Below are 23,685 nucleotides of genomic sequence, written 5' to 3' on the forward strand. Positions count from 1 at the left end.
CTGCCCAAATGGTACTTTTTTTTGCTTTAGGTATAATAATTAAAAAAGTACATTCAAAAGAAAAGTTCAAGAAATAACAAATAAAAAGATAGATAATTAAATCAAAAATATACAAAAAAAAAAAAACAAATAAAACATAAATAAATAAAAAAAGTAAAAATAAAAGATAAAAAAATATTTTAAAAATAGAAACAAAAAATTATTTAAAAAAAAATTATTATATATTAATACAAATTTAATTAAAAGAATAAAAATAAATCAAGTAGATTAAACGAAAAAATTAAACCTTTTCGTGTTAAATGTTAATAATATGCGTAATAAAACCTCTATTTATAAAATAATTTTTTCACTGCCATAAATCAAAAAAATAAATTAGCTTTTGCTTAAAAATAAATAATTATTAAATAAAAAATAAGAGCTGAAAAAAATTTAAAAAAAAATAAAAAATTACAAAAAAATATAACTAAATTAAGCAACAAGTCAATTAGATTAAACGAAAAATGTAAAGCTTTTCGTGATAAGTGTTAATAATATGCATAATAAAACCTCTATTTAAAAAATTATTTTTTCACTGCCATAAATCTTGAAAATATATCAGCTTTTATTTAAAAATAATCAAATATTTGTTTGTATTTTTTTAAAAAGTTTAATTTATTTTTGTCAATTCTTTGCTTCTTTATATAAATAAAATATTTCTAATTTTTCATTTTTGCCATTCATAATGCTCGTAACCTTTATTTTATTTTATTTTTTTTGGTTTAACTAAACTAAATATAATTTATAATGGAATTAATCATATGCATAGAATTCGTAATAATTCCTTCCGTTATTATATTTAATATTATTTTTAAATATTCGTAGTAGTAAAGTGGTAGCATGTTGTATTTATGTCGAATTCACTTAACTTAAAATTATTTATACACATTTTGCATTACGGTTACGATGCCAACTATTTTCGAATTTTTATTTCGTATATTGTTAGTCACAGTTTTTGGAAACTATTTATATAATAGTTTAGGTTTTTTGCAACAGATTGGTTATTTAGGAAGTTATGAGAATATTTTGGCGCAATAACGTAGGCACATGAAACGGAAGAAACGGTTTTGAAAAAACTTTTTTAAAATAACAAAATAGTATTTTGTTGAAAACTACTGTGTATATGTAGCAAACAGTAGATTACGCGGATAATGACGGACTTTGAATATGTTTTTTAAAATTAAAAAAAAAAAAAGTTTTCCACAAAAGCAAATGCAAACCTTTTCTGACAAACGCATAACTACAAAAACGATGTTTTAGAAAATGAAGCAAAAGAAACACAATTAAAAAAAATATATATGCATATATGTATGTATATATTAACAAATTTTACAATCCAACGCTTCGCTGCATAATCAAATTTAATTTTTTTCCACTCACTAACACACATACTTGGTATTTATATACTGTTTAGTTTTCAATTGATTTCTTTTTTATTTTATTTTGCATAATTAAAAAATCTAATATGTTAATAAAACTTAAAAAATTATATTGAAAATGTGTGTGCAACGTTGTACGTGCACTTCTACACGCATTTACAATCATTTATAAAACTATATTTTAATGTTTTTTATATATCATTATGCCATATTCTTTCACAACTAGCAGTTTGCTGTTTCGATTATTCAGTTTTGCACATTCCATTACAATTGTTAGACCAAGTGTGCGGCCTTTTCAAGGTTCTGCATTACTTAGTACATTTGGGACGAACTCATACAATGCAAATTTGGCTTCATTTTATGTTTTTTTTTTTGTTTTGTTTTGCTTCGTTTCGGTTATTTAACTACTTTGTTATTGTTATTATTATGTATTGTTGATAAAGTTTATTTTATATTTATTTTACATAATTAAATTAAATGAAAAACGTCGTTAAGCATTTTCGTATCTAAAACTGTGTAGCTATACGCGCATACATATGTACATACAAACATATGTATATATGTATACACGTTCATGTTATATTTGAAAATAAATTTCTAAATATTTTTTCATGTATAACGGTAGTTGTGAGTACGCGTTAAGTTCTAATTCAACTTTGATTTAATTACTCCTCATTTATTTAGTTTTTAAGTTAATTATATATATGTATGTATTTATTACTGTTTATTAAACATTTTGTGTTTTAATTTCTTTACTTCTATTTCGCAGGCGTAATAAATGTTTAGTTTATTTAATGTTATCAGCATGTTTTGCTTTAATTTAAGTTATTTTTTTACTTATAATGTCAGGCGTTTAAAAAATTAGTTGTGAAAAGTAAAAAAAAAATTTTGTTTAAATTAAAAAAAAAAAATAATAAGAATAATAATAACAAAAACGTAGTTGTAACTTTCATATTTAAATATTTAGGTATGTAGTTCAATAAAAAGCATAAACGTGTTTAGCTTTCATACACATTGTGAAAATTAAATTCAAATTCAAAGTATTCACAACAAATCCAACAAAGTTAATGGCGCTCAATACAGTCATGGCAGCGCAATACAAATCAGCTTCTTCACACCTTTTGCTAACGTTCTAATTATTTCGTTACTATGTATTTATATATTTGTAAGACTTGCAACTATCACTGCTGCAATGTCTGCTGTACGGCATATACACATCATGCTTATACATACCTACATATACATTTATTTAGTTTCAATATTATTTAAAAATTTTATTTTAATTCTTTTTTCAACTTTATTTATAAAATATTTCATTATTCCGAGTTAGTTAGCGTTTTTCTTGCGGAGCAAAAAATTAAAAAAGTTATATGTTTAGTTTCTTGCAATGAAATTAAAGTGATTTATGCGCTCTCCACGATTTACAGTGACTGCCTTACTTTAATTTCGGTTGTCCGTGTTGCCTACATATAAATACGCGTATGAGTGAGTGTGTGAATACGCTGCAGCAACCGTCTCTACCTGCACTTTTCCTTTTTCTCTCTCTTTTCATTTCAATTGTAGTTTTGCTGCAATGAATCACATGCTTCCAGCAACATTTTTACCAATAAATTAGTTTATATTTATGTGTATTAGGTATGTAGCCTTTGCTTGGTCGCTTCTGCTGACCCTTACTGCACTTTAATTTAATACTATTACATATTCGTTTCGAATTTCACTTCTATCTCATGCAGTTATATGTGTGTTCCGTTAATGTTTGTATGCATGTTTAGGTTATATAATTGTAATTGTGTATGCGTATTGTATTACTAATTATTTCATATGAATACCTTAATTATTTAGTTTATAACTAGTGTGTGTTGCATACGTTTTAAAAAGCCTGGCTGTGGCTGCTCTCGGGAGTAACTTACACCGACTTTAAACGACTCCTTCGTGTACTATATGCGTCGCGGTATGCACCTAATGTTTAACTACACGTAGAACACGCCATTAACTAATGTGTTTGTGTAGTAGGAGTAAGCAGTTTGCTAGCCTTGGAATTTTGCAGCCCGCTTTTAGGCGCCATACCTAGTTTAAGTTGCTCTCCAAGCCGCTTGCACGTGTTTTCAGCTCTGACACATGCACTTTCGCTCGCTATGCTATAACCCGTTTGCCTTTTTCTTCTACTAACTCTCCCACAATCAGACACTCCCTCACACTCTCTTTCTATCCTTAGAGTTTCTCCAATATCCTCTCTATCATTTCGATTATCGTTTGTTTTATTATTTGCAATATTTTTTATTTATTTTATTATCATAATGAATAAATTAAATTAATAATATTTGCATCTTTGTTTTGTGTTTGTTTGCTTTGCTTCGCTTCGCTTTCATTTCGCCTCCCAATCTACATATATGTATGTGTGTATTGTTTTTCTAAACGTTGGAAAACGCACGTTTTACGTATATTCTTCCTTTTATGCTCCTTTCATTTAATAGTATTGTTGTTGTTGCATGTGTAGTTTTGCTTGAGTGTGTGTGTGTGTATGTGCCATTCCCTTTTATGAATTTTAGAACTTCATCTACGTAATTGATTGTTGTTCATTGAGTGTTGTTGTTGTTGTTGTTGCTGCTGTTATATTATCGCCATTCTCCAATTTGGTTGTTGCTTTTGTTGCTGCTACTGCTGTGAGTGTGCTGATTAGTGTGTTTGTGGTTGGTGCAATTGTGGCTGTTGCTGCTGTTGTAGTTGTTGCTGTTGCGATTATTGTATTTACAGGCAAACTGATTGAAATCGTTGTTGTTGTTGTTGTTATTGATGATGTGGCTGCCGTCAGAGCAGCTAATGTAACTACACCCGCTGCTGGTTGTTGATGTTGTTGCTGTTGTTGTAGTTGTATGAATGCAGGCGACATTATTGCCATTGTCTGCTGCTGCTGCTGCCCTGTCAGCTTTGCTTGCTTGGAGTTTTCGATGTCTGGGCCAGTCATCATCGTCGTCACTGTAGTCGTTGTCGTCTCACCAATGCCGCCGCTGGTGGACTGTATTCATATAAAAAGTAGCAAAGCATCAAAAGGGTTGTAGTGGTTGCCACCATACAGCAGACGAACAATCGTATGTGAAATGAGAAGGAGAGAAATTAACAAATAGTTACATAAGAAATTATTTTACAAATTTTGTTATAAAATTTCGTTTAAAATTAAGTTTTTTTTTGGTTATTTTTTGTTTTTACAACACAGCCAAATATTTACAAAAAACATTTTGCAACAAAATAGTTAAATCAAAGCAGTTACAATATTATTTCGTATAATTCGTAATCAAGCATCAAACGTTTTTGCAACCTAAGAAATCTAAGCCTGGGCTCAACTTCACAGGAACACAAGGCTAACGGCTAACACAAACAGCTAGTTCCAATAAAAGCTAAAGGGCACGGTGAATTGAAAGCAGTGAAACTGTGGCGTGTTTGTGTGCTTGTGTACATAAATACATACATACATTTGTAGTATTGTTTGCGTCAAACATGAGTATGTGTCCAGGTGTCACAGGTGCTATTCAAACTTCTTTGTATGTAAATGTGATTATATATACATACATACATTTAGCGAATAACTCAGCTTTCTTATAAGCTTCGAATGTTCTAATTATAAATTTTATTTCCAATTATATAATAATGAAACAGATATAATTTTAACAGATATAATTATTCAATCATAATAAAAAATTATTGAATTTGGAAAACAAATCATAAAAAAAAACCAAACGGAAGAATTTTAAAAAATGTAATAAAAAATGCATCTTATATTTTTATCCTGTTACAAATTTTTTGAAAATTTTGCGAATAAATTTTATGTTTCAGATTTTAGATTCAAATGTTCAAATTAAATAAAAAAATAATCTTCATAAGACCGATTTTATTAACAAAAAATATCATGGTTAATATCATCATCATTTAAAAAATAAAAGTATCAGAAAAAAATTAAAAAATAAACTTTTGGTCTAAAAAAATTACGATGAACATAAAATTAAAAAGGACAAAAATCAGTAACAAAAAAATATTTGTAAAAAAAAAATTTAATTAATAACAAATTATAAAAAGACATAATTTAATATTATATATTGCAAATTACTGCGAAAGATTTAAAGTTTCATATTTTAGCGTAGAATTCAGCTTCTCATAAGCTTTAATTAATCAAAAAAATAAGAATTAATATTTATAAAACATAAAATAATAATGTAATTATAATTACAAAAACTTATTAATATTTAAAAAAATTAATAAATTAAGTAAGATAAAATCAGTTAAATCAATCAAATAATTAAATACACAATTCTAATAATAAAATAAGATGCAAATTGATTATATATTATTATTATTATTTGATAATATTTATAATAAATAACTTGCAAAGTGTTAAAAAAATTGTTTTAAATATATTATATTAATTTTTAGATTAAGTTGATTATAAACAAACGCATACAAATGTATTTAAGAATATAAAATTTAAATCTAAATTGAAAAAAATTTAAATAATTAATAACTTTTTCTGAAATAGCAACTAAGTTTAATAATATGATAAATTAATTTATATTAAATTATATTTATTAGATTATTTCTCAAACAAATAAACTAACGATTAACCGATCAAAAACTTTTAACATCAATTAAGACTTAAAATTAAGTGAATAAATTAGAAAAAAAAGAAATCCAGAAAAATGTATAAAATTTATTTCGAGAAAAAATTAATTTATTGTTTATGATGACTTTAAATTGTGAAAACTGTGAATGCAAAAATGTATTTATTTAATATCAAGAATGGATATTAGTAAGATTTTAAATAGATAAAGAAAACACACTGAATTTTCTTAATTAAACAAAATAAAATAAAAAATGCACTAAGATTATTAAAAAAAAAAGAAAATTATTGATTTAAAAAAGTAAAAATGCTATCAAACAAAATAAAATTAATTAATTAAAATTGATAAAAATATAAAAAATTAATAAAAAAAAAGAATTTTTTTAAATAATAAATAAAATAAAGTAAATTTATAACTAAAATAAAGTAAATTTATAAATAAAAATAAACAAAAAAATTTTAACATATACATACATAAGCATATAAAAAGAGAAATTGAAAAATTTTATATAAAAAATTTAAATTAAAATAAAAAATAAAATTTAAATTAAAATAAAAAATAAAATTTAAATTAAAATAAAAAATAAAATTATAATGAAAATTACTAATTTTAAAATTTAAAAAATTATATATAGTAATTAATTTCATAGTCAATTTTTATACTTTTTATATAAAACGAGGAAATAATAAAACCAAAATTTAATAAAATGTGACAAAAAGATATTTATATTCATTAAAAAGTGTTTGATACTGCACATTTTAAACAAAAAACTAATCTGACACATTATCAGTTTTGCGAACAACTTTTACACAACAAAGAAAAAAATTTATAAACAAAACAAAAAAAAAATTGTAAAATAGCAAAAATAATTTTGCAAAAATCTATAAATAAACGCATTTGCGATTAGCTGCAAGTGTGATCAAAAGCAAATGCAGCAATTCAGTGGGTGAATCAAGTAAAAACAATACACAACAATACGCTGCAATATAAATGATGCTGAATAATTTCAAATAACAGCAAATATTAACAACACTGCGTCAATTGCTAGACAAACAAGTGTGTGTGGGTGTTGTGTATGTATTTGTGTGGATGTGTGTAGTGTGAGTGTATGCCGTTGTGATTATTGTTATTTTGTTGTTACTGTTTCTGTTGCACTTGATTTGCATACAAAGCGAAAAAGAGTATTTAAGTTCAACTAACTTTGCGCTAAAGTAAATTAAACTAAACGGCTTGAACTGTTACCGCGTTGCTGTTGTTGTTGTTGTTGTTGTAGCTGTTGCTGATGGTGTTGTTGATGTTGTTGTAGCTGCTGTTGGTGATGTTTACTAATTCCCAAGGTACGCTAATAATGTATATTTATATATATATACATATATATGAAGTATATATAAATAAATAATGTAAACAGTTTTGTGTATATGTATGTATGCATTTGTATGTGTGTGTGTGTGTGTGTGTTGATGGTCAAATTTGTGTCATATTGAGCGTAGACGTTGAGATGGAATATAAGAATAGAACAGCCAAAACAATTAAGATCAGATGATTTTGTTCCAAAATGGCAAAATGCATGAATGTAAGGTATACATTTCAAATATTAATTAGATAATGCTGTTAAAAGCTAAATTATTTTGTTTACTTTTTTTGTTTTAACATTTAACACTGAAACTTTGAGTTGGTTAGATAAGAGAATGTAGTTATTAAACGCTGACAGGGATTAGAGGTGTTATGAGAGATTGGTTAACAGCAGAAACATGTCTTATACAACTTATACATAAATATATATGCATATACATATATATATATATATATATATATATATGATATGCTTACATTTGGCGCGTTGTAAGAAAAATATTAAAAAAAAAATATATATAAAAATATTTAGAAAGAAAATTGTATGGAAAAACACTTTTAAAACGGCGACAAACATTTCTCTCGTGTGTAGGCGCACACAAATTTTGAGTTTAAACGCAATTTTTTTACATATTGCTCATATATAACTATATATACTATATTAATTTATTATAAGTAATTTAATTGTTTTTATTTTCATATTCTTTGGCATGAAATTCAAATTACTCAACTAATTTAAACAATGGTTAGCATTCCTTAAAAAAAAAATATATATATATGTATATATAATATATGTGTGCATATTTAAAGGACCTGCTTACATCGTACACGGCTCAGTAGAAACTACTATGAACATATGTAAGATGAATGAAGAAATATGTCAATTCTAACCTCAAAATACAATAACATTTCCTATACACATCCATACAATTTCAAATTCAATACCGAAAGCATATAAAACAAAAAAATATATTAATTTTAAACTCCAAATGTGTTAACAAAACAATAATAACAATAATAGTAATAATAATAATAATAATAATCGTACGTAAAAGACAAACAAAACTAATACGCTAGTAGATATGCTTCAAAATCTCATTTACCCGCTGGTCTGGTATGCTTAGGAGTGTACGAGTACATTAGAAATGCTACTGTCGACTTTTAGGGGGGAATTACCGTTTTAGGGGAGAGCGTCAGCTGTTTCACACTGGACGTCAAACCGTTTATGTTTGCATCTGTGTTAGCTTGCTGTTGTTGTTGTTGCTGTTGTGGTTCCGTGCTATTTACCGCAGTCAAAACACCACCACCACTACTGGTGGTCGAAGTGGTTGTAGTTGTTGTTGTATGACTATCAACCGCAAATGTATTCGCAGCAGTCCAATAGCCGGTGGTGCTGCTGCTGCTGTTCACCGGTCCCACCATAAACGGTTTGTGTACTGGACTAGCGGGTACTGTATCACTTGTTAACGCATCACCCGCACCGGGTGCCTGCAGCGTCTGTGCAATTTGTTGCTGCTGCTGCTGTTGTTGTTGTTGCTGTCGTTGTGACTCATCAGTCGGCTCAATATCCGACTCATTGGTCTCCTCTTGTTCCTGCACAAACATTGATTAAAATGTATAAATCTGAATTTGTTGTAGTTGTAGTGTTTTCAGCGTACCTCTTCGGGACACAACTCATACGCCATGGTGCACGTATTCTTAGCGGATTGTGAACGTTCCAGCATATAGCCATTTGTGTTATCGTTGCTCTGGGCCGGTGGTGACCACGAATACGAATTGTATTGACAACTGCGTTGCCGATCCAATTCATCTTGCAACCACTCCACTGCCATGGTCCAATGCCGTGCAATACTGGCATTCGAATTAAGCATCTGTAGGGCCACTTGTGATTTGTGGAATAGTTGTGTAAGGCATTTGATTATTTGGTATGCGCGCTTTTGGTAATGCGTCTTTGTGCGCTGTATCGTCTCCAGCAGACCTTCGCGTTCCTCCGCCACGCCGTTGAGGGCATTATGTATGCGATGGTGTTGCCACGAATCTTCGATTAGCAATATATGCAACAGCAATTCGGTATGATGGCGCATATCGTGACAGTAGGCGAAACCGCATTGCCACAACAGTTCGGTTAATACAGCACGTGAGAAATGTGGATTCTCCCAGCTGCAATACTGCAACAATTTGATGCCCTCCTCGCCAACAGCTGTATCCTCGATTAGTTTCTTAATATAACTATGAAGGGAAAAATATAAGTATTGATCATTTCAAGTGTTTCACTCTCGCAACGTACCCCGTTCGATTGAAGAGTATGTCAGAACATTCTGGAGATAATGGCACCAATTCTTCACGCCTAATATTTGAATCCTTAAATGGATTCTCAAGTGGTTGTGCATTTTGATTCGAGTTCTGGCATTTGTCAGAAATATCGCTGCAACGTATTAAATGCGAAACCACCTGATGCAGTTTGCTCAGTTCGGGATATTGATACTTTATCGATGGACCGGGACCCTCGTCCAAAGCGACTTGCATGAATATAAACGGCACATTTAACTGTAATTATATTAAAAAAAAAATATTTCATATTTTATTTATATTTTTTTTATTTTTAAGTATTAGTTTAACAAAAAATATATATTAGAAAAAATTTAATAGAAATTCATTGCTGAGACAATTAAAAAAAACTGTATATATTTAAAATAGTTTATAAAAATTGTTAATCTTAGAAAAATAATATTTGTTAAAGATAGCAAATAATTTTGAAAACAGTTAATACAAGAATATTAAATAAATAAACTAAAAATTTAATAAAAAAATAAATTTAAAAAGTACTTACCATATACCAAAAAAACAGTTAAAAATCAATTGATTTTTTATATTACACAAAATATCACAAAAATATTATGAAAACTAGTACAAAAAAACGTTTAAACAAAAAATACTAAAAAAATGTGAAAAATACAAAAAAAAAAATTAAAAAAAAAATTTAAAAAATACTACATACTAAATAAAATAAGAATTATAAAAAACAAAAATATTAAAAAAATAAAAATAAAAAATATTAAAAAAATTAAAATAAAAATTATTAAAAAAATAAAAATAAAAAATATTAAAAAAAAAAAAAAATATTAAAAAAAAAACTTAAATCAAAAACAAATATTAATAAACAAAAATAGTAAAAAAAAACTATTAAAATACACAAAAACATAAACTACAAAAAATATCGGAAAATGTAAAATTATGCAAAACTAAAAAACCATATTTAAATATTCATGCTTTTTGAACAATAGTATTACAATTTTTATCAAAGAAACATTCAATAAAAACTCACAAAAAAGGATTTAAATACCTTCAATAGTTGTTGCTTTTCCGGTGTGCCCAAGCCCACATACATGCTGAATAGACTAAAGTAGTGCGGCAAATGTTTGCCATAATCGACGGCTTCACACTTCAACAAATCCAAAACGCTTATTAAAATCTGTTCACACAAATTGCTGCCTTCGTAGCCAGCCAGCGGCTCGTCGGCTATGGCAAAGTGACAGAAGAAAACCACCAATTTGACAAATACAGTGCGAACTTCCGGCGATGGTGCCATTAGTATATATTCACCCAAACGGGATGATGGATTTAGTAGAGCATTGGCGGCGAACCATTTGCGCACGAGCGAAGAAAAACGAATGTGATGTGATAAAGTATCGTACCTGGAAAGTGTAAGCAAAGCAAACATAAGTATGTAAATGAATTTAAAATACCAGATATACATAAATAAAATAAACGTAAAGGTTATGTCAACAAACTTACCACTCAATAACCGGTCCACGCAACGATTTTTTCGTTCTAAAACCTGTGTGAAATAAGAATTGCGATGCTAGTTGAACGCCTAGCAATGAAAGCTCCTCAGCAGCTGGTGTCTGTGGTAAATAGAGAAAGTAAGTATGCATATTTAAAAACTACATAGCAGTAAATAGGCATACCATTTTGTCCGGACGTGTTGAAGGTATACTACAGCTAACTAATTTTTTAATGAAATTAAAAAATTCCACCGAGAAAATACTCTTCGAGTGTAAAAATCGCACATTTTGATGACTATAGAAGTAAATTTAAAATTAAAATAAATGAAATGAGTATTTTTGTGTGTTTCGACAGGGTTGTAAATAATGTATTAAAAATATATTGGAATTAACATTTAAATTCATTTTTTTTTTATCCCGAAAATCTTATTAAAATTTAAAGTTATCCATACAAGTACAAACTGTCGATCGTTCAGGTTGTATGTCAGCTATATGCTATAGTTGTCCAATCTGAACAATTTCTTCGGAGATTGTAACATTGCAATGGAATACCAAATTTCATGTAGATATCCTGTCATATAAAAAGGTTTGCCATACAAGAATTGGATTTTGATCGATCAATTTGTATGGCAGCTATGTATATGGTGTAGTGATCGGATCTGAACTAATTTTTCAATGCTTGTATCGTTACCTGAAAATAATTCGACAGAAATTTCCTACAATCTACCATTTTGAGCTGGAGCTCGCACAGAGCCATCATATTCAATACTCTTAAATAGTAATGAATAAATAAACATCAGTCACTAAAGTTGAAGAGTGAACTAAAGCAGAAATAGGAGTAGGAGCAGCTATAGCAGCTGGCATATAAGATGTAAATGGAATCTGAGCTCTCTTAGTTATAGCGGCTAATAAAATCAACCCCCCAATAATTCCTAACTCTACATGATACTATATAATCTCCAAATAGTAAACATAATTTTAACTACTATAATTTAACACTCAAGCAATTGCTAACAAAGAGGCCACATCCCCAATTCAATTATCAAACGATTTATATTTTATGCCCGCATTTTGGTATCAAAATTAGATTTTTAAATTTTTAATTCCAATTTTGGGAATTTTTTAATTAAAGAATTCGCAACACTGATCTTCAAATATCATGCACTCACCGCACGCTGCGTTCGATTGGTTTTGGCAGCGGTAAAACAAAATTACGACTTTCGGCCAATGACAATTGCTCCACACACGGTTCGAATTGTATGGGTTTTTGATCGCAACGCGTATAGAAAAGCATATATGCATTCCACCAACGCTTCTGTCGCCGGTATTGCATGCGCTTCAAATTATTATCGTAAATTTCGCCCATGTAATCGCCACCGAAGCATTGTGCTTTCAATTCTTCATCTTCGTGCATTTTACATTCACTCACTTCGCCGTCATCGAATTTATACCATTGTTCATTGCCAGTGGAGGGATTTCTAACGAGATACAATTGTCGTTGTTTGGAATGTTACTACACATAAATATTATGAACATATATAGTGTAACTTACTTAGAGAGTATATAACTAAAATAATGGCCACCGGAAGCCTGTCCGCTATGTACCACAATGCCACTTAACTCATATTTGGTTGTTACGCCATTCGATTGGCAATTATCACCCACCTCAATGACTTCACCCTCCAATTTGGCTAAGCCAGAAACTGAAAGAAAGAAATATGAATCATTCGTGAGTTAATTGGATTAAGAAAATATGCAGCGGTAGTCAAAAAATGTGCGAGAAATGTCCGTTCGCTTATTCGTGTGTTGTAGGTATTAGTTACTTAGTTACTTAGTTACTTACCTGTATACGGTTCCATGTCAAGAACGCGTGGGAACTCAAAGTAATCATTAAATTTAATGGCGCAAACGCGCTCGTAATCGTATTCGAAACGCTTTAATTGAATGGCTAACACAGGCGGTAGTTTTTTTACACACAACCGCTTAATTGTAACTACCTGAAATGATAAAAGAAATGAGAGTTTGAGTATAATGTGTGTATATAAATAACATAAATTTAATCACGATAGGTAAAAGTCACGCAAATTTGCAATTTTATTCGCAAAATATTATCGTAGATAATCATACATCGCTAACCATAAGCGGAACGATTGACGTCCTCAGCCTATAAAGATTACCACTCTTGCGTTTCATCGCGTTTCTTGGTTGAGACAAGTGGGATGAACAATTTTGATACAAAAAACACCGTTCCCACAGCCATTCGAATTTCACCTTTTTATAGTTTGTAACATGCATCTATAGATCTCCAAGTTCTAACGATCACTTTTTTTTTTTTTGTGTAGTTTTTACCAAGCAAATGGTCAATATACAATATAAAAGATGTTAACTCACACAATTCTCACTACAATTTAAGGGTAGAAAACAATTGAACCACTTACTTTTTTATCACATTTATCACAGTGGTATGCATCAGCGCCCTCTAACAGTTCCCCTTTGACATACTGCTCCAGTGATTCTGTTAATGAGCTATGATTTCGTATATCCACGCTGAACACACTGAACGGCTCCTCCTTGGAATAGCGATGCGGGCATTCCTGGCAAATCTTCTGATCGCTAAACGAACCACCCAACGTGGCGTTCATCAATTGCGTATGGCCCAATGCCTTGAGACCTTCATCTAGACTTTCGAAGAGCGACATAAAGAATTCAACTGCATCTTGTTGCTCACGCAAATTAACCGGTTCACCTTGTAGTCTAAAAATAAAAGCAAAATGCGTACATAATTATAAATTTAAGTATTCCAGTTTCATTCAACTCACTTAAAATATGCCCACAAGCCACGTGGCACATAGTATTGCAACGAACTGTGACCCAGATGGCCAAATATCGCCTGCACATATTTTAATATGACTACGTGATAGTTTTTTCGCACATCTGTGCCGCTGCTATTATCTTCACCGTTACCGGCACTGGAGAATAGCGCACTATTTATGCTAGCCACATCAGTTTCACCGCTGAAATCTTCATTCTCAATTGTAGCCGCACCGTCAGCCTTCAGTATGCCGACGCGTATAGATGGCACCATATACAATTGTTGCAACACCGAATTCATGTAGCATGTAGCGCCAGCATTTTTCAAACCACAAAAACCTTTGACAGGTCGTGGACCAACCGGCGGTAGAAAGTCCCATTCACGTAACGGATCCGTATCGGTGCACACGAAATCGATCAGCGTGTTGGTCAGCAATTTCATGTTAGGAACACAATTCTGGCAAAGTGCTATCAAGAAATCGCAAGCCGCCGCTATGGTGTGGGGACTACGACAAACGGGTGGGGGTGATGTTGGATTTCGCAATTTGTTGAACTTACGCAAGTGCAGGTATTCACGTGAAGCCGGAAAGAGAAATATATCAATAATCTCGTCGATCAAATCGGTAAGTTGGGCCTTGGTCTCTGGCGACAAAAAGAACATCAATTCTTTGGCCAAACACAGATGACCCTCCAATAGATCCTCATGCACCTGTATGTCACCGGTATGTATTACATTTTCGCGTATCTTCTGCAGCCAATTGATCTCCTCGGTTAGCAAGCCGTCACCAATGTTCAGCGGCCAATTGCACACACTGCCATAGGAGAGTGTGCGGCAGAGCAGTTGAAAGAACTCGGCACAAGTTGCCTCGTATTGTGGTACGAGCGTTTTCAGTGAATTCACCAGCAAATTAACCATATAAGCGAATGGACGACGATCGCCGGCACAGTAAGTGCACGAGAGAAATAGCTGATCGGCGGCGATTTGACGTACATGACGCGATGGATTCTTCAATATCAGCGATGTAATGAATTTGGGCCAAATCGGATCGTTGTTTAATGCCTCATTAGCACTGGGATTAAGTACCAATGAAATGGTTAGCACTTCGAGCGCCTCTTTACACATGGCAAAATCCTGCGCATCCGGCATTGTAATATCATTGGCAAAGTCATTTTTATTGCCAAGCGCTTGCAGATTGCCACACGATGATGACCAAGCCAATTGTATAACAGCCTTAATGGTCGCTATGTCTGGGCAGGACCACTGTAGTGTCGAGCTGAATAGTATGCGACAACGTTCACCTTCGGCGCTGGCCGAAAGCATTTCCGCGGCTAAATTTTCAGCCAATTTTGTAGAGATGGCGCGCATGGTGCTCTCCGAATTGTTCGGTATCGAATTTAGTATTTGCTTAAGTATTTCAACTTGTGAACGTGCGCCTACATCGAAATCGCGTAGCATCGGCTCATCGCCGACACGTGACAGCACATAACCCACCGTGTAGAGGAACAATCTAGCCAGATGTAGCACACAATGAAATGCCGCACGTTTCGTATTCATATCGGCATTGGGTAGGAAATTGTTTTTGGTCAACAGCTCGAGTATGAAATGTGCGCAACCCGAATGTAGCCAAGCCGATTGCACTTGCATTGCCGCCTCGCCGTTGGGATCCAAAGCTGGTATCAGCAAACCATTCAATACACCCAAATTGTAAAGCACCTGTGCGGGTGTGCCATGCAGAAATAGCATCTCAGGTGTGCATTCCAGCAGATTGATCTGTTCGAAATAGAAAATTACCATAAATAAGTTGTAAATAAATGCATGAATACTGCATTACCTGATCACCATCAAAAGCGGTTGTATTTTGCACAACACTACCGTTGCCTACGCCCACCGTTTCAGCCTCTTCCTCTTTAACGCTACTTGGTATAGCGCTACTGCCAGTGCCAGCATCCGCTGTCACCGCTGCACTAACAATGTCATTGGCGCCACCCTGCAGCTGTCCCTGCACGCGACACATGGTTTGCAGCATCTTTACGGTGTGCCAATCACATGGCAGTAAATGTAACAAGGATTTTGCGCTCTCACGCAACCGACCATGATCCAAATCGCTGCCCAGTTGATAGAGCTTCACGAAAAACTCGGTATATTTGTAATTCTGTGCGATGATCACACCGGGCAAGGTGCTCTCTGACTCGACGCGTTGCATGTCGGGGCAGGGACGTGGCGGTGAGCCGGTGCTAGAATCGCTCGATGAATCGGGGCTACTGGCCAGCCCTGGACCGACTGGTGTCAACTTGACTGTGAGTATCATTTTATCGCGTATGGCATACTGATACAGTGGATTGATCTCATCGCTAATCTCAATTAGTTCACCATTATTGTAAAATAGATCGATCTTAATGTTGGCTGGTGAATTGCCTCTGATGCGTTTCAATAAATTACGCTTGAATGAGGCCACCGTTTCGTTACTGTGTGTTGTCACCTCAATATCATCAATGTGTCGGCCGGGATTTTGAAAGCGTATATAGAGACTAGTATTTTTGCCGCGTGTCACCCGACTAAGGGGCAATAGATAGCGATCGCCATTAAATGAACGATCACATTCTTTTATATACTCTTGCAATACTTTTATAATACGGCACATTTTCTCAGCTTCAATAAAACGATCCTTAATATCCTTCGAATCGGCATCCGCTTGACTAGGATCATTTGAACTGTTGTTGCCAATCGTTTTGCCCAAAATAATTATATTACTGTAATGTGTACGCAGTCGTTCGCAGCATTCGGCAATGAACATTTCATGAAAATCACAAATACTCTCCTGCAGGCGCGGTCCTAACGCTGTCGAAACCTCTTTTAGCAGATCAATAGCCTTATTGGCGATTTCTTCGCCACCTGTCGTAATTACACGCCACAGATAATCTTTACCAATGAGATCCTCATTGTCAAGTATATAACCGCGATGTATTGCTTTCAATTTATCCTCCTTGGAGTTGACAGCCTTGAAGAAGCGTTCGAAGCATTTGATGCCGCTCTCAGTCAACAATTGCGGATCGAGTTGTAAAATATTATTTTCGAAGAAGTCTTTATTTATGCCAGGATCCAAATCAGGTTCTTCGCCCATTAATTTGCCAAACCATCGAAAACACTCTTCACGATCACTTGGGAATACAGCGTTCACCGCCAGACAGTGCCAAATTTGCTTAGCCTGTGAGCGAGATAAAAATGTAAATGGAATTTAGAATATTTAATAAATAATTTTAGTCTTTAAAATTAATTAGTATAAAAACTTAGATTGTAATATAAATGGCATTTAATTTAAATGGGTTCCAGAACTACTTTAATCTAGCCGTACAGATACAGTTGACTTTCTTTACTGTAAAGGTTGGGTCTATATAACGGAAATGGAACCGGGTTTTTAATCGATTAAGTATTGTCCACTCGTCAGCATGTTTTTTGTCAATACAACCGTGAGTTGTGTTCTTCACTACCGGCAGAATGGCCGTGAAATTAAATGTCGGCTAAGTGCAACTTATGCAAACGCCGGTCGGGAATAAGCAGCCGATTACATATTCGGCTGTTCAATGTGTCTTATAAAAAGGGCAACATAGGTGCCGATTGCATATACATTATCAAACACGGTTAGATCGCCTTCTCTCCCGTTAGAATCCAAATTCCAAATTCACTTACGGCAAAGTAGAACCAACTGCTGTGAAAATCGTTATCCAATTGCTTTAATTTGATTTTACTAAATTTTAAAACTTTTCTGAAACGCTTCTTATACTTAGTCTTAGTCTTATTACTTACCTGTTCGGCACACAACCATAATTGCCCATCCTTCAGTAAGAACTTAAGAAAATCTAAGCGCTCTTGTATTTGCATATTATGTGGATATCTTCCATCGATACATAATGTGTTCGGCTCTACATTCGGCATCTCAGCAATCATCGTGCGTATTTTATCCATGTACGTTGTTAAACTATTTGTCACCAGAATAACCAAAGTATAATCGTTTTGCAAACGTTCGATGACTTGTTGACGATTAAGTGTTTGCTGTGTACGCGGTGCATGACTGGGCAAAGAATCGTATAGGCAACAGATTTCACGTATTAAACGTAAAGCGGGCAACACCCAATTATCACCACTCTTCAATTCTTGTACACATTTATCCAACCAGACGATTTTCTGCGCGTCACGCTCCTGCGAACAGCTGTAGTCCAAGATTTTTACGTGTGCCGCCAAAGCTTGATCCAATACATCTGGTTGTATTTCCTGACTATGCGCCAACGTCCAAAACAGTTTCAATACTTTTTGTGCCATTACACCATTTTTATCATCTTCAGCCAAGCGTCTTATCAATTCAAGCAGTCGTTCACGTTGACGCTTATTAGCGTTTGTCATGCTGGTCTATTATCGTGTGGTAAGATGGAAATTTGAGAAATTTTTATTTTATTGTACAATTTTTTTAAATTTAAATTATGCCATTTATTACCTGAAACGATTCGAAGAGATGATCCAGCTGTTCGGGTGTAAAATCCCAAGCCAATTTCGCCAAGAGATCGTGCACATTCTTTACAATCGCCTCATGTTTACCCGCTTGTGCACGCCAAACTGCATCTAAATCCTCTAGCGTCAATGCGTGCTCTTTGATCAGAAAGCGTATGATTTTCTCAAGCTTCTCCACGTATTGTGGTTGATGTAGTGAATCCTTCAGAACAATACCCAGCACATCAGAGTCTTTAATCCAGTTCTGTTAGGAAAACGGTTATATTTTTATACATTTAAAATAATATTTCCTTAAAAATGTAAAAAGAAAAAAAAAATTTTAATTCATTTACGTTTTTTAGATTTTAATAAGTTTTCACTTACAAAAACTCCCTTCTCTAATATACAATATACAGAGCGCAAATTTTTAGTTTTTACCAATTAAATTTTTATCACGTCGCATTATTGTTGAAAAACATATACAACTATTTTTCCAATTTTTATACCCTGAACAGAGTATATTAAGTTTGCCACGAAGTTTGTAACGACCAGAAACAAACGCTCGAGACCGTATAAAAAATATATATAAATGATCAGCTAGATGAGCTTAGTCGATTTTGACATGTTCGTCTGCCTGTTCATCTGTATATACGCGAACTCGTCCCTCAGTGTTTCAGATATCGAAATGCAAAAATTCAGGCATTTTGAGATAACAATCACAATAACTTTGCAGATTATTTATTGTCCAAGGCAAACCTAAATTATACGAAAAAATTCTTTAGATCGGCCCACTATAAAATATAGTTACCATATAATGGGCCTCCTAAAGGCCTAGGTGTGTCGGAAGACAAGCACTCTACCTACCTATCTACCTACTATATAAACATAACGATGTAGCTCTTGTATGCTTCTGTGCAACCGAATTTAACGTTTTTTCTTTTTTTTATATTTATTTATCAATTTTTGTACTCACAGCCATACGCTCCGCCGTCAACCAGTCCATTTCATCATCTGGCAAGCAGTGTTGTAATTGCTGCGTGCGATGTGAATAATATGAAACGGAGCTGAGCACCTTATTGATTTCATTTAGTGCATTCATTTTGCCATTGAAACTGGAGACTTGTAGTAGACGCAGTATCATTTTTAGACGAAACATTTCCAGATCTCGTATCAAATCCTCTTGTCCTGGCAAACGACTTGCCAACAAACGTGCCGACTTCACAATACCGTTAATGTAATCGTTTCGTCCCTCTGGTTTCGCTTCACGCTTCAATTCATCATCAGAGAAACTATCTAATAAATCCAATACCACATTCCAAATTGGCATAAAGTATTTGGCAATAGTAGCAGGTGTTAATAGCTCACTGCACTGCCCGAAAGGACGTAGTAGACTAAATATCAACGCCAGTGTTAATTTATTATCTTGACTTTCGTCGGACGCCTGTGATGATTTGCTAGTCTTGCTGCTTAAATCTAAGCCAGATCCCGACGAATCGAGTCCACTTTGTTCTTGATTCTTTTTCAACAGCTGCAAACCACAATTGAATCGTTCTAGGAGATTATCGAAACCGCCCAGCTGCCCGAAACGATTGATTAAATCAACAAGCCAGCCACGTGGATTTTTAGGCTCTGGCGGTGGTTTAGCAAACATTTTATTAGCGTCTAATACGCCCCAAAGAAATTCCGGTGCAGCAAAGCAACTGGGTTGACGTGCGGCATTAAATGTGTTAAATTTGTTCTCCGGATCAAAGACCATTGCGAGCAAATCCAATAGATAGGGATTATCACGCGGCATATGTATGGCAATTAAATGGAGTAACTTGCCGCATGACAATAAAATGCAATGATGAATATTGTATTTCCATGAATTGACCGCCTCGTCGGTGAGGATTTTTGAAAAGGAAGTAGTAAGCGCATTGCGATAGAATTCCACACATGGTTCGCAGTCATGATCCACACCTAAAGCATTAAATAAAAAGTATGTAAGTTTCTGTATTTGAATTTTTTGCACATCAATTGTTATACATACCAGCTGCGGTTAGCGCAATTGCTGCGTTCAGTAATACTTCCAACTCTTGTTCGGGCAGCACTGGTACCACCCAACGCGGATTTGAGATCTTTTGTGTTAATGAACGCAATTTTAACGTAGGAAACGATGAAATCAGTTTTTCGGGCGTTCTAATAATTTAAAATGAAAATATATATCAGTAAACTTAGAAATTTATGAAAGTAAGTACAAAGATTAGGTATGTGTTAATCACATTATATGAATCATACATTTCATATGTAATAATAGTTGTTTCTTGTTTTCGTTAGCCTTAATATTTAAATAACATATACATCTCCTTCTTATGTATTAACATATATTTGCTAAGGTTGTGATAAGACTTTTTTTTTAAGTTTTGCTTAAAATTTATAAAATAAATATTCTTTGTTGTGCACTTCAAGGAGAATTAAACAAAAATGTGTTTAAAACTGGAAAACTAATATTTTTTAAACTGTCGCAAGACTTTCTGGAATATAATCGAAAATCAAGGAATATTTTAAAAGTATTTAATTTTTCTCTTTTCCTTTTGGTTGAAAAGAACAAGGAATGTTTAGCTTATATAGAAAATCTATGTTAAACCCCCAATGTATAGGAATAATATTAATAAATTATGGTTATAAGAAACTTACATGTTGTCCACAATAGCGTTGTTGGCCGTTGTCTCTCCGCCCTGCGAAGTTGCATCCGGATTAACTGTAGAAGGTGTAGGTTGTTCTACGCTACCATTGTTAACACCTCCTGCACTGCCATCGCCAGGAGTATTCCCAAGGGTTGTGCCACTGTTACTATTTAGATTGCTATTTGTATTTGCCGTGCCCACATTTGAATTATCGTTACCGGTACCACCACCTCCCCCGCCTGTCTGGCGTCCCCGCGTATCAAACGTCATCTCTTCGTGGTAGTTAACAGAGGCACTAATATTGCTGCACTTTAACAATTAAATGCAACTTCTAATCTATTTGGAATATACGTCGTTAATGTTTATACAAAGAAATGTTTATTCTTTTTATAGATTTTATAACTTCTAAAATTTGATTTTTCTTAGATTTGGCAGTGATTATAATTACCTTTTACAGCCACCGCCGTTTCCACAGCTGCAACCTTTTGATTTTGTGCTTCGTTGTTTCAGCCGTTGTTACTTTTTGGTAATGATCTATTAGTAGCTGTTGCAATAATTATTACTTTCTTGTTTAGGTTATTGCTTTATTTTTAATTATCGATGATTACTTTGAATATTGCTTGATGCTCTTTTACCTCCTTGACCATAAATTAAGCACAAACTCTTTGATGATTTTGCTATGGGTCATTTACATATTCAATAGGGGGAAGCATAAATCCATTTACTGAAAATAAAGTTAGCCACAAAAGAGAATGCGTTAGAAAAATTGTAGCAGAAATCACTTCAGAATCTGATAAGTTGCAATGAATTGGAATGTAACCACAAAGAATGATGGAATTAGTCAAGAAAAAACGGAAAATCAATACTAATAAAATTTGTCAGACGGTGTCACATTTCTTATTTTATTTTTATTGCTAATTCACTCACTATATAACCACTTTAAGCACTACAACATATTATTTAAAATTTTAATATATAATATTTGTAGCAATATTACATCACTTTGTTCTTTTACATTAATAACAATAGTGTCGCTCTCCTTGTTCCAGAAAATGTATATGTATCCTCGCCTCAAGTAGTTTTAGATCTAGGCGTTTAATATTAATATGTTTTACATAAAATATTTAAACACAACTTATTATCTAAAGTAGTTATTATTGCGTTATCATTGTGTATTTGCACATTTTAGTTTAAAAACCAAACACTATCAAAATTATTTTAATTGATACCTTTTCAATAAAATGAACCGGTATATGTTTGTTATATTGCCAGAAAGTGTTATGTAGTAGCAAATATCACAGAATTATTAATTGATTTAGGTTTATTTCTACTTCAAATTACGCACTCATCTAAGTTCCAAAAGCAGTCGTAAGACAAATTTCGCATGTATAAACACAATGTAAAAAATTCAGTTGCATATCGATTATTGATTTTTATATCCCATTTTTTTCCTTTTCACATTTCGATGTTCGCCTCAGCTGCGCACTTTTCGTTGTTTACTCATCACTACTCGTTTCTTTATACAAAATTGTTATTCCATTGGCTTTTTATTTCATATTCGTATAAATGCAATATTCGTTTATGTTTACGACACTTTTGCTAATTCTTTTAATAATCTTGTTTGTTTTCCTTCATTTTTTTCCCCAACAGCGGACTATTCAAAAGCAAACACCGAGAATCTTCGTAATTTTCTTTCACACAATGTCAGTCCGCTATCGCTCACTCACTCTCCCTACAGCTGTAACATATTCATTTTCTTGTCTTTCTCAAATGCATTCTTTTCTTCGTCGCTAAGTCTCCTTTTTCGCAATATCATATTATTTCTTCCTTCATTTCCTAACTCACCATTTTTTGCATCCGCCCTATTACCATTGGATTGCAGTCGAATTCCGCTTTGTCTTGATTTTGCAATTATTTGACCACTTTACAATTATATACCGTAACTCTGCACAATTAACAATGATCACTTATTATTTTGATTACTTCAACTTGGGCTCTATCTTTTCAACTACAACTTTACCGTCTAATTAAGATATTTTTTGAAGATTAGCGAATTTTCCATATCCCGCAAGCAACATCAGCCGGCCAGCAGACAAAATGGCGACTCAGCCACTGTGGTGAAATAGGATCTTCCTTGCTAGACTCTTTGCTGCTCCGCTTTGATTTTTCCTTCTCACTACCTCTTCTATTTTCACGTAATTTTTTACAATCGAAATTACTCGTTTAAACAGATTTTTTACAAAGTTTAACACCTTTCGTTGTTAGTGAATATTATTTTTTGTATATTAATTAATTTTAAATTTTTTTATTTAGTACAAATTCCCTTTGCGTCGTTTTACAAAAATCAGTCGACACTTTTCGGGAATCGTTGCAAAAAACTTGCCGAGTTCTTTCGAAACAAGACGTCATTTGGTTTTTGGCAGTTATGAGGTGAAATATATCCAATATTTTTTCCCGACAGAGTTGCTAAGTGTAAGTAAAAGGCATTTCCACAGAAATATTTGTATGTACCTAAGCTGTGTACCATTTATAAAAATGGACAATTGCTGAGGTGTATCGAAT

The 23,685-nt window shown here is 33.0% G+C and overlaps 1 protein-coding gene across 8 annotated transcripts; it reads right to left on the reverse strand.

Moving 5' to 3' along the window:
- Positions 1-1,771: 1,771 nt before the first annotated feature.
- faf (ubiquitin carboxyl-terminal hydrolase-like faf) lies at positions 1,772-23,514 on the reverse strand. Of its 8 annotated transcripts, none has more exons than XM_036373285.2 (21): positions 23,144-23,512; positions 22,969-23,068; positions 21,572-21,847; positions 21,134-21,459; positions 20,487-20,635; positions 19,431-20,416; positions 18,465-18,722; positions 17,780-18,379; positions 15,807-17,180; positions 13,983-15,745; positions 13,602-13,917; positions 13,007-13,160; positions 12,716-12,866; positions 12,333-12,641; positions 11,347-11,458; positions 11,174-11,283; positions 10,722-11,073; positions 9,666-9,925; positions 9,037-9,607; positions 8,555-8,971; positions 1,772-4,431 (listed from the first exon to the last, which is right to left on the reverse strand). In XM_036373285.2, the coding sequence occupies exons 4-21, from the start codon at positions 21,391-21,393 to the stop codon at positions 3,973-3,975; spliced, it is 8,601 nt and encodes a 2,866-aa protein (XP_036229178.2). In that variant the 5' UTR covers positions 21,394-21,459; positions 21,572-21,847; positions 22,969-23,068; positions 23,144-23,512; the 3' UTR covers positions 1,772-3,972. The 8 variants fall into 8 exon arrangements, 7 of the variants coding, with proteins under 7 accessions (XP_036229178.2, XP_014085520.3, XP_014085522.3 ...); XM_036373288.2 differs by adding an exon at positions 7,268-7,367 and having other exon boundaries at positions 4,251-4,431; positions 22,969-23,514; XM_036373287.2 differs by adding an exon at positions 7,226-7,367 and having other exon boundaries at positions 4,276-4,431; positions 22,969-23,514.
- Positions 23,515-23,685: the final 171 nt, after the last annotated feature.

The sequence above is a fragment of the Bactrocera oleae genome, chromosome 2, assembly GCF_042242935.1.
Source record: "Bactrocera oleae isolate idBacOlea1 chromosome 2, idBacOlea1, whole genome shotgun sequence".
NCBI lineage: Eukaryota > Metazoa > Arthropoda > Insecta > Diptera > Tephritidae > Bactrocera > Bactrocera oleae.